This window comes from Arachis ipaensis, chromosome B7 (assembly GCF_059453495.1).
Source record: "Arachis ipaensis isolate K30076 ecotype BB chromosome B7, ASM5945349v1, whole genome shotgun sequence".
Classification (NCBI taxonomy): domain Eukaryota; kingdom Viridiplantae; phylum Streptophyta; class Magnoliopsida; order Fabales; family Fabaceae; genus Arachis; species Arachis ipaensis.
Window position 1 is genome coordinate 23,389,347 of NC_142442.1, and position 12,387 is coordinate 23,401,733.

The window sequence follows — 12,387 nt, forward strand, 5'->3', positions numbered from 1 at the left end:
GAACATATAAGAACAATTGATGCCCAAAAAAATTAACAAGTCTCTAATATTCAAAATAAAAATATTTTGATATAAAAATATCAAATGAAAAACTTAATTAAAATTAAAATGTACTTTTAGATTGTTAATTTGTTATATATATATTAAAAATGATCAGGCAAGGGTTTGTAATAATCTGCTGGTTTTAGGCCCTTTTTCTGCGGTTTGCTGATTTATTTTCGGTAACCAACTAACCATGTTCCCACCTCCCATGTTTCGGGGTTTTCTAATAATTACATATATATGAATTATTAAACAAATCTAATAGCTAGTTTTTCTATCATAAATAAATCTTACAATTAAGCATGTCTGAAAAGTGACTTGAGCTGATCGAAATCAGTCTAAACTCAAATTCGATCCATAAAATTAAGCTCAACTTATTAATAATAATCTAGCTTATTTATAAAACTCAAATAATATAAATATAATTTAAAATTTTACATAAATAAATTATAACTTATATATATAAAAAATTTCTATTATATATATTATCTATTTATTAATTACAGTTTATATCTTAGCAAAATTATAAGATGACTATAAAATTTTAATTAAAACATTGATATATATTTATATTATTCATTTATATTATAAATAATTTAATTAGATTTATTGCGTTTTGATTTATTATCTATTTTTCATCTTTAATAAAATAAACAAGAATTGAATCTTTCAATTTTTATGTTTAAAAATTAAATATTTTTAAAATTGAAATTAAACTCTCCGATTTTACTTTCATAAATCAAACTGTTTGATTTGTATGATAATAGCTTTTTTAAAAAATTAATCCCATATTAAAGAGAAACACTATCTCTTCCAATAATAATACATGTTACACTATTTTTATCCATATAAACAAATAAGCCTAGAAATTCATGTATTTAGTAATTAATTATTTTAGTAAAAGAATGTATAAATGGTATACTTTTATTATTTATAAAGCATTTTTAATATTAATTAATCATGGACAAAATAGTTCCTTTTGTTGGAAATGTATCCTATTTTATATTTCATCCATGAAAAAACATTGGCTAAAAAATGTTGTACTGTCTGAATCTCTAAAAATATTTTTGAAAAAAGTAAATGAAAAAATTTTTAATTTTTCTAATACATTAAATTCATAAAAAAACACATACATTAACCTTTAACTTGTATTTTCTATAAACATTTTCTCTTAGTATTCTCTGTACCAATAACCTTAAAATACTCGTATACAAAATCCTTATTTTATATTTATTTTCATTGTCTATCTCTTCCCCTAAATATAACAAAAAGAAAAAAAAATTTAAATAGTAAAATACCTCTATATTTGCTCATTTCCTGCCATAATAAATCTCCCCTATATCTCAGTGTCGTCAGCCGCCAATCAGTCAAACCCACGAGCTTTGACCATACCACCATATAAAAAAAAAAAAAAAATTAAACATTCAGAAAAAAATGTACACGTTGGCAAAAAAAGAAAAAAAATAAAGGGAATTTTCCACGGTCAAAGCAATCCCAATCCCCTCTCATATTTTCACTAGGTTCTGAGAACCATCCTTCATCCAATAGCACGCAAAGCCTTGTGCTATACGTGACCCCTTCTTTCATCTTCCTCTCTCTTCTTCATCTTCCCTCTCTTCTCTCTTTCTTATTAAATCCTTCACACCCTCTCTCTTTCAAAGATTTTTCTCTCTAAACACCATTCACAACCATTTCTCTTATGGCATCTTCTTCTGGTACCTTAGACACTACTTCTGCTTCCAATTCTTATACCAATAACTTCACTTTCTCAACACACCCATTCATGACCACTTCTTTCTCTGAACTCTTAGCTTCTTCCGCTGAAGACAAGCCTCGTGCTTCTGCTTCTGCTGTTGGTGTTCCTAAGTTCAAGTCTACACCACCACCATCTTTGCCTCTCTCTCCACCACCCATTTCTCCTTCTTCTTACTTCGCTATTCCTCCTGGTTTGAGCCCTGCTGAACTTCTTGATTCCCCTGTTCTTCTTAATCCTTCTAACGTGAGTTTTTTTTTTCTTTTCTATTAATCTTTGTTTGACTGTGTTTTTTATGCTCTGAATTTTTTGAACCAGGAGAGAGAAGCATACTTTTGAACTTTGAACTTGTTCAAATCTGGAAATTTGACTAAGACTCGAGTTGACTTGATGAATTTCATACTATTATTTGATAATTTTTTTTATCAGTGGTTTGTGTCTTAAACAAGAGAAAAGTTAGTAGCTAGTATTAGCTTATGATTTTTTTTTAATAATTGATTCTTGTTTTGATGAGCAGATTTTGCCATCTCCAACAACGGGGGCATTTGTTGCACATAACTACAATAATTGGAAGAACAACAACAACAATTCTGGTGGGAACCAACAACAAGTTATCATCAAAGAGGAAGAAGGAAAGAACCACAATTTCTCAAACTTCTCTTTCCAAACCCAGCCATCTATGTTTCAATCCTCATCAACTGCCACAACTAAAACAGTATGTAACCAATTTCAAGTTAATTATTCTATAAATTAATTAATAGTGGATCTAATTCCAATAATATTCTCTTATCAGCAGCAGCAGCAGCCATGGGGATTTCAAGAATCCAACAAGAAACAGGAAAATTTCTCATCATCAAACACTGTGATGAAAACTGAGAACACTTGTTCCAACCAAAACAACAATGGGTTCCAATCAGATTACAACAGCAACAACAATTACCAGCCACAATCTCAGACTCTAAGCAGAAGATCAGATGATGGTTACAATTGGAGAAAATATGGTCAGAAACAAGTGAAAGGTAGTGAGAATCCAAGAAGTTACTATAAATGCACATTCCCAAATTGCCCAACAAAGAAGAAAGTTGAGAGATCCTTGGATGGACAAATCACAGAGATTGTTTATAAGGGTACTCATAATCACCCTAAGCCTCAGAATACTAGGAGAAACTCTTCATCTTCTTCTAATTCTGCTGCGTTTGCAATTGCTCCCTCCAATCAAATGAACAACTCTGAGGTGACTGATCATCAATCTTATACACATGGTAGTGGACAAATGGATTCTGTTGCCACCCCTGAGAACTCCTCAATTTCAGTTGGGGATGATGATTTTGAACAAAGCTCTCAGAGGTGTAAATCAGGTGGAGATGATTATGATGATGATGAACCTGATGCCAAAAGATGGTAAATTTTTAGTTCCATCCTTTTTATTATTATCATTATTATCCAAAGAATTTCAGCTATGTCAGAAATACTTCTGATTTTTTGTTGCTGTTTTTGGTTTTAGCCTGATCTTAATTATATATTATTATCTACTTTATGTGGTTAATAACCCAAAGTTCATTTCATGGTCTAATGTTGTAATGAATTATGCAGGAAAATTGAAGGGGAAAATGAGGGAATATCAGGAGGTGGAAGTAGAACAGTGAGAGAACCAAGGGTTGTGGTTCAGACAACAAGTGACATAGATATCCTTGATGATGGCTACAGATGGAGGAAGTATGGCCAGAAAGTAGTTAAGGGCAATCCAAATCCAAGGTAAAAATATTTTTAAGTCACTTCTTTTGATTCATCTTTTTGGGAAATTCTTTCAACTTCTTTTATGTTCTATCATGTCACACTACTTTGATAAATTCCTTTTTTCCTTTTCTCTTCGATCAAACATGGCATGCACATCATAAAAGGACATAATATGTTGCATACTACTACTTGATTCATCTTTTTTTAAATTTGCACTGTAACATGGGTGTACCTATTATTTCTGGTATAAAATTTCTTGGTCAAATTAGGCTTTAGGCACCCCCCCCCCCTCCTTTCTCTCCTTTTCTTTTTCCCTAGTTTGTGCATGTGACACTAGAAGAATAAAGGATACTTATATAAAATCGACTGTCAAAATTAATTATTAGTATAACATACAAAACGTTATAATAACATATAATATTTTTTTTACAAAACGTTATTTTTATCATTAAAAAATATTTTTTTTTACAAAACATCAATAACGGTTTGTATTATCATTATAGTAATGTAAAATACTAAAATAATAAAATATTATCATATTTCACACTAAAATTCTTTATATTTAAAAATTTTAGTCTATAAAATATATTAAAATACAAAATATACATTAAAAATAAATTATCCAACATATATTTATACACTAATACGTGATAATTGAATTTAGTACATACATTTTTTTAGAATTTTTTTCTCTATTTCATTTGTTTGTTTTCTTTAATTCTCTACTGTAATAAGTTCCACTTTTATTTGCGTTGAGTTCCTTTCTTTAAAAACAAAATGCATATAACTCAATCCCAAAAAACCAAATTTTTTTATGTTTTTATTTTGTGTCTTAAGTCTGTTGATTTTGTAGGAGTTACTACAAGTGCACACACCCAGGTTGTCCAGTGAGGAAGCATGTAGAGAGAGCCTCACATGACCTGAGGGCAGTGATAACAACCTATGAAGGCAAACACAACCATGATGTCCCCGCTGCCCGCGGCAGCGGAAGCCATGCCTCTGTCAACAGACCAATGCCAAACAACCACCACAACAATGCAAGCATTGCAATTAGGCCTTTACCATCAATGACACACCACAACAACAACAACACTAACAACACTACTTCCCTTCAACAAGGGCCAGAAGGACAATCACCCTTCACACTTGAAATGCTTCAGAACCCTTCAAGCTATGGATTCTCATCTTCTGGGTTTGGGAATCCAATGGGTTCTTACATGCCTCAGCAGCAACAACAACAACAGCAATCTGACAATGTGTTTTCTTCCAGAGCCAAGGAGGAACCTAGGGATGACATGTTCCTTGAATCTCTGCTATGCTGAACCAAAATTCATATATATATACTTTTTGGCTTAGTTTGGGGGGGTTAGGATTATATTAACAAAATAAACTCAGGTTCATTTCATTTATTGCATTTTTTAGTTTGTTTTTTTGTTGTTGTATATTTTACACAGCCACAGCCCATAGGATTGGTAATAGTGTATATTTTTCATATTTGTTGTATGTTACAAAATGTTATGTTGAAATTTTTTGATTAATTTAAGGGTCAGAAAAATGGCCTGAAATTAATCTTTTTTTTTTTTGTATTTGTTTTAGGATACTGTCATTTATTTATTTGTTTGATATATCTCTCTCATATTGTTTACAAGAAAGTAATTAAAATATGTAAAGAACTTTTTCTTGTTCACCACTGTAGTTATATTATGATTTTAATGTTAAAAATATGAGACTCAAATTTAACTGGAAAATGGGATTGATGAAGGTAGGAGGGAAATTACGGATGGAGACTGATTTGGATACAATGGTTGGTCAAAGATGGAGAGCTGGATTACTTGGTGGTTAAGTTGGTCAATGTCAACTTTGGTTTTGTCTCTTTCTTTTGTTATATATTTATAATTTATTTATTTCTATTATACAAGTGTGGATGCTTCCAGGTTGCCACCTTATTTAACCAAGTGGGACAATCATCAATGTTCATGTCCAGTTGGAATGACAGAATTACCCCCCTTGGCGCCAAATTCTAGTACATACATACATGGATTAAACGCCAAGTGTTGGGAAGGGGCAACTCTTTGGGATTGTGATGAGGGCCTGCTGTATTTAAATTTATTCATATACCAAATTAATTAATTGTCTAATTTATCTTCTTAAGTGTATTAAATTAAATTAATTCAGTAAAAAAATAATAAAACTTAATTTCTGAAATTTTGTTAGTTAATGGATGGCTTGTATTAATTAGAGTAGGACAAGTGGCGGTGAGAATGAGACATTTACGTGATACACACGTTAGCCTTAGACGTTAGGGTGTTGTGTAATATAAATTATAAATAGAGCAGATTCATTTGTATTTGTCCTTATCCTAATGGTCGTGTTCTATGGGGGGCCACACCCTAAATCGCCGACCCTGCATTTTTCCCATGCTCATGCTCATCCATTTCCTGTCTTCCCCGATACAACAACACATAATAGATAAGATAATAACTAAGGCTTTTTAACCTTTTGAGCGTGTTAATTATGATTTCTTTTTCCTTCTCAAATGATTAATATCTTATGTGGTTTACATTAACATTCATTTAATTAGATTTGTGATAAAGTCAATTTACTTTAAAAGAATTAATGTATGAAATAGAATATATTGTTTTATGATAAAAGTATTAATGAAAATAAACTTGAGGGGTATGTTAATAGAGTCAATGAAATTTTAGGCTTGGTTTTAACATTGTTATTCAAATTACAAAAATATGAAGACAGGTGATATAAAATTTCGCTTGTCTATAAAATTAAAGAATTAAATTAAAAAAAATTCAATATCTATACTTATTAGTTATTATAGTGCAATTACATTTTTGTAATTACTTTTTTTATTGTTTTTAATCTTTTCTTTCAATTAAGCGCTCTTTTAAGTGTGATGTTAAATTTTAAATTTCGCTATTAAATGTAATTAAAATAGTAAAAATATTCCAATAATCCACTATCAAAATTTTTGTTGCTTTCTTTCTTTTTCAGATACATATATTCTCTATAAAAATTCCATTTATTTATCAATATATAATAACTAAACTTAAAAAACATATAGAAAAATGACGAAACTACAAGCACTGTAATACCTGTCGAGAAGTAAGTATTTATATTGTATTTATTAAAAAATTGAAAAAATTAATTAAAATTAAATGACTCTAAGAAAAGCACATACATAAAGTGATAAAACTTTTGTACTTTTTAATGATATGTTTTCTTTGCTTTTTCTGTTTTAAAAATAGAATTCAGGCACAAATTAAAATTTAGAAAGTGCTGATAAAATATAGGGAAAATGTTTTTTGGTACAAAATGGGCGAAATGCTGGGAATAACATGTAGTTTATCTTATTACCAAAAAAAAAAAAAAAACATGTAGTTTATCTTTATACATTTCCATCAACTTTTGATTTCCATTGATTTAGGAGGAAAAAAATAGCGACCGTGTGACAAGTGTTTTTGTGATTGCTTCGCAGTTCGTACAAAATCCTACCCATAAAATAGATAAGAACATTGTATTATATGAGTTTAGATCCTTACAAATTTTCCATCGAAGGAATGCTATATATTTTGTAATTATTTAATAGTGTGAAATTATATTTAATAATAAAAAATTACTTACTTTTATTTTAATAATTAAATGTTGGCCAAAAAATACAAAAATTACTGACCTCTATACTTTTCATTTTCCATTACTTAGATGAAAATAACTTCTACAAAAGAAATCAAATGGTTGAAATAGTTTTTGAGATGAAATAGGGTAATATTATTTGATGTTAAAGTGTATAATTTGATTAAAGAAAAAATAATATTTTGATTAATATTTTAAAATATTTTAATTAACTTAAAAATAATACTTTATAAATTTAACTAATATGTGTCCTTAAAATACATAATAAATTTATCATTAACAAAAAATTTTAAATATTTTTATATTTTTAATAAATATTTTTTTATTTTATAATATTAATATGTATCTTTAGAATATAAAATAAATAAATACATTCCTAACTACTCATTTCCCACTTAAATCAAGTGACGATATTGATTTGTGTCATAAGAATTACTCTAATTCAGATAATTACAATATTCTTAAAAAAATAAATTATATACACTAATGAAAATTATGTTATGAAGTGTAAAATGTTGTAAAACAACTAAATAAATAAATAAAGAAGATATAATATAAAATAAAGAAGTGTTGATAGAAGACTCTAATATTAATATAATTAGTTCAATAAAGATGATTTATATATTTATATATAGTGACGAAAAGAGAAAGAGAGAAAAATTATGTATAAAGAGAGAATCATATTTTATTGTTTCTATGTGTGTTGTACGTAAGGCTATGAAGCCTTATTTATAGCTGTACAAATTCAACCTCTATTAAAGGTTGGTCTTCAAATTTCTCTCTTGAAAACTTCAGCCTTGTGGGAAAATGGGCATCCACCTAGGCTATCTTATCATAACACTTCCTCTTGGATGACCATTTAGGATTATTGCCTCATTAAAACCTTACTAAAGAAAAATCCAGTGGGAAAAAAACCTTAGTGAAGGAAAAAGAGTACAATATCCTTTAGTGATGGGGACTGCCTCATTAAAAATCTTGTCAAGAAAAATCCAATGGGAAAAAAAACCTGACCAAGGGAAAAATAGTACAGTCTCCCCCTCTTGTCGACATCATTTGATATCTCGAAATCGGCGCATCCCAATCTCATGTACCAATCTTTCATAGGAGGATTTTGGGAGTGACTTTGTTAATAAATCTGCCAGATTGTCACTTGAACGGATCTGTTGGACATCAATTGTCCCTTAATTTTGAAGATCATGAGTGAAGAAGAATTTGAGAGAAATATGCTTTGTTCTATCGCCTTTGATGTATCCACCTTTAAGTTGAGCAATTCATGCTATATTATCTTCAAACAGGACAGTTGGAGCTATCTTATGATTAATCAGTCCACATGATGACAGAATATATTGGATTAAACTCCTGAGCCAAAAACACTCGCGACTTGCTTCATGAATCGCTAGTATTTCGGCATGATTAGAAGATGTTGCAGCAATCGTCTGTTTCGTGGACCTCCAAGATATAGCCGTTCCACCATATGTGAACAGGTATCCTGTTTGAGATCTCCCTTTATGTGGATCAGACAAGTATCTAGCATCTGCATAGCCAACTAATTGTGACTTGGATCCATAGGGATAAAACAATCCCATATCAACCGTTCCATGAAAATATCGAAAAATTTTTTTGATTCCACTCCAATGTCTTCTGGTTGGAAAGGAACTATATCTTGCTAGTAAATTCACCGCGAATGATATGTCAAGTCGCGTATTATTAGCAAGATACATTAGCGCTCCAATGGCACTAAGATATGGTACTTCAGGACCAAGGATATCTTCATTCTCTTTTTTAGGACGGAATTGATCCTTTTCCACATCCAAAGATCTTACGATTATTGGGGTACTTAATGGATGTGACTTATCCATATAAAATCTTTTCAAAATCTTCTCTGTGTATGTTGTTTGATGAATAAAGATCCCATTTTTTATATGCTCGATCTGCAAGTCGAGACAAAATTTAGTCCTTCCAAGATCTTTCATCTCAAACTCTTCTTTTAGAGTTTTTATAATTGTTGGAATCTCTTCAGGAGTCCCAATGATATTTAAATCATCAACATATACAGCAATTATAATGAATCCATATGCAGTTTTCTTTATGAAAACACACGGACATATATCATCATTCTTGAATCCGTTTTTGGCCAAATATTCAGTAAGACGATTATACTACATTCGTCCAGATTGCTTTAGACCATATAAAGATCTTTGCAATTTGACTGAGTATAACCCTTGCGAATATTCATTGGATGATTTAGATATCTTTAGTCCTTCAGGGACTTTCATATAGATATCCCGATCTAATGAGCCGTATAAATAAGCTGTTACCACATCCATTAAATGCATATGCAGTTTATGATATGCAAATAAACTGACCAAATAACGCAATGTTATCGCATTCACTACAGGGGAATACGTTTCTTCATAATCTATATCGGGCCTTTGTGAAAAACCTTGTGCCACAAGTCGGGCTTTGTAGCGCACAACTTCATTTTTCTCATTTCGTTTTCTCACAAATACCCAACGGTATCCAACAGGTTTTAGATCTTCAGGTGTACGAACTACAGGTCCAAAGACTTCACGTTTTGCAAGTGAGTCTAACTCAGCCTTCATGGCTTCTTTCCATTTTGTCCAATCATTCCTTTGTCGACAATCTTCGACTGATCTTGGCTCAAGATCCTTACTTTCATGTATGATATTTAATGCCACATTATATGCAAATATTTTATTGACAATTGTCTTATTTCGGTCCCATTTCTTTCCTGTAAAGACATAATTTATCGAGATCTCGTCATTTTCACAATTTTCAAGTACCTGAACGTCTTCTGGCGTTAAAATTATATCAGAATTTTGGACAACTGCAGGTGTCTTTACAATGTCTTTTTCAACAGGAATCGTATTTACCTCTTTTCTCTTTCGAGGATTTTTATCTTTGAAACCGATAGGCCTACCACGCTTCTAGCGTGCATTTGCTTCAGTGGCTATTTGTCCTACTGGGACATCAATTCGAATTGGGGCATTTTCTGCCCTGCCACGCTTCTGGCGTGAATTTGCTTCAGTGGCTACTTGTCCTACTAGGACATCAATTCGAATTGTGGTATTTTCCGCTGGTATATAAGATTTGGTTATCCTCTTTGTATCGAAAAATGCATCAGGCAATTCATTTGCCATTCTTTGCAAATGTATAATCTTTTGAACTTCTAGTTCACATTGCCCTGATCAAGGATCTAAATGCATCAACGATGATGCATTCCAATTAAGTTTCTTTTCAGGAAACTTATTCTCTCCCCCTAATGTTAGAAATTTTGATTCATCAAAATGACAATCCACAAATCGGGCTTTAAATACATCTCTAGTTTGTATCTCAAGATACCTCACTATAAAGGGAGAATCATATCCAACATATATCCCCAATTTTCTTTGGGGTCCCATTTTGGTGCGATTAGGTGGTACAATGGGAACATATATCGCACACCCAAATATTCTTAAATGGGAAATATTTGGCTGCTGGCCAAAAGATAATTGCATAGGAGAGAACTGATGGTAACTCGTTAGCCTCAAACGAATAAGTGCTACGGCATGTAAAATAGCATGCCCCCAAACCGAGGTTGGGAGATTTGTTCTCATAAGTAAGGGTCTAGAAATTAATTGGAGGCATTTAATAAGTGATTCTGCTAACCCATTTTGTGTGTGAACATAAGCTACTGGATGTTCAACACTTCTTCCATTAGCCATACAATAAGCATCAAAAGCTTGGGAAGTAAATTCACCAGCATTATCAAGACGAATTACTTTGATTGGATTTTCTGGAAATTGTGCTTTTAATCGAATAATGTGAGCCAGTAATCTCGCAAACGCCAGGTTGCGAGAGGACAATAAGCACACATATGACCATCTCGAAGATGCGTCTATCAGGACCATAAAATATCTAAAAGATCCACATGGTGGATGAATAGGTCCACATATATCACCTTGAATCCTTTCTAGAAATTCAGGGGACTCAAATCCAATCTTTACTGGTGATGGCCTTAAAATTAACTTCCCTTGAGAACATGCAGTACAACAAAATTCACTAGATTTAAGAATCTTCTAGTTCTTTAGTGAATGTCCATGAGAGTTTTCAATAATTCTCCTCATCATGGTTGTTCCCGGATGACCCAATCTATCATGCCAAGTTATGAATTCATTTGGTCTAGTAAACTTCTGGTTTACAATGGTATGTGATTCAATTGCACTAATCTTGGTATAATACAATCCAGATGAAAGTGAGGGCAACTTTTCTAATATAACTTTCTTATTTGAATCATGAGTTGTGATACACAAGTACTCATGATTTTCCTCATTCATAGTCTCAATATGATATCCATTTCGGCGAATATCTTTAAAGCTGAACAAGTTTCTTCGAGATTTGGTAGACAATAGTGCATTATTTATTATGAATTTTGTTCCTCCAGGAAACAAAATTATAGCTCTTCCAGAGCCTTCAATCACATTGTCCGAGCCAATAATAGTATTAACATATTTTTCTTTTGGCACAAGATGGGTAAAATATATATCACTTTTAAGAATAGTGTGTGAACTCGCACTATCCGCAAGGTAAATATCTTCGGAATATGTCCTTGCCATTTTTCTTCAAAGACAAATGATAATAATAATAAAATGAGTAGAAGTACATGCACAGTAAAATTATTTACATGAATACTTAACAAACACATACACATATCAAACTATTCCATCATTGATCAAATAGTCAATATTTTCTTCAGAATCCTTAAAGAAATTAGATACATTATAATGAGTGGTGGAATTTTCATCATTTGAAACAAAATTTGTTTCCTTTCCTTTTTCATCCATTTTCAAGAATGCTTGATAAAGATCAACTAAGTGCCTTGGGGTACGACAGGTACGTGACCAATTGCTCTTTCCACCACAACAGAAGCATTTATCCTCAATTGATTTACTTTGCCCATTGTTTCTTTCTTTATCCCACTTCTGGTGAGATCCTTTCTTATGAACATAATTTCTTTTTCTTCCATAACTTTTCTTGTTATCAAAATCTTGTCATTTACCTCTTTTGGGGTTATAATTTGCCGCATTTGCTTCAGGAAATGGGGCGGCGCCAGCTGGGCGCGCTTCATGATTTCTTAAGAGTGACTCATTGTTGCGTTCAGCAACAAGAAAGCAAGAAATTAGCTCAAACAAAATTTTTAAATCCTTTTT

The 12,387-nt window shown here is 31.5% G+C and overlaps 1 protein-coding gene across 2 annotated transcripts; it reads left to right on the plus strand.

Annotated features, from left to right (window-relative positions):
- Positions 1–1,536: 1,536 nt before the first annotated feature.
- LOC107609203 (WRKY transcription factor WRKY24) lies at positions 1,537–5,111 on the plus strand. 2 transcript variants are annotated; one of them, XM_088493565.1, is made up of 5 exons: positions 1,537–2,041; positions 2,313–2,510; positions 2,592–3,196; positions 3,389–3,550; positions 4,386–5,111. In XM_088493565.1, the coding sequence occupies exons 1-5, from the start codon at positions 1,742–1,744 to the stop codon at positions 4,852–4,854; spliced, it is 1,734 nt and encodes a 577-aa protein (XP_088349691.1). In that variant the 5' UTR covers positions 1,537–1,741; the 3' UTR covers positions 4,855–5,111. The 2 variants fall into 2 exon arrangements, with proteins under 2 accessions (XP_088349691.1, XP_016166553.2); XM_016311067.3 differs by having other exon boundaries at positions 1,582–2,041; positions 2,589–3,196.
- The last annotated feature ends 7,276 nt before the right edge of the window (positions 5,112–12,387 follow it).

Bases quoted from the DNA above. Each gene is read 5' to 3' on its own strand.
- LOC107609203 (XM_016311067.3), top strand. From the start codon at position 1,742: ATGGCATCTTCTTCTGGTACCTTAGACACTACTTCTGCTTCCAATTCT. The intron at 2,511-2,588 runs GTATGTAACCAA...TTCTCTTATCAG, and splicing joins CAACTGCCACAACTAAAACA to CAGCAGCAGCAGCCATGGGG. The intron at 3,197-3,388 runs GTAAATTTTTAG...TGAATTATGCAG, and splicing joins GAACCTGATGCCAAAAGATG to GAAAATTGAAGGGGAAAATG.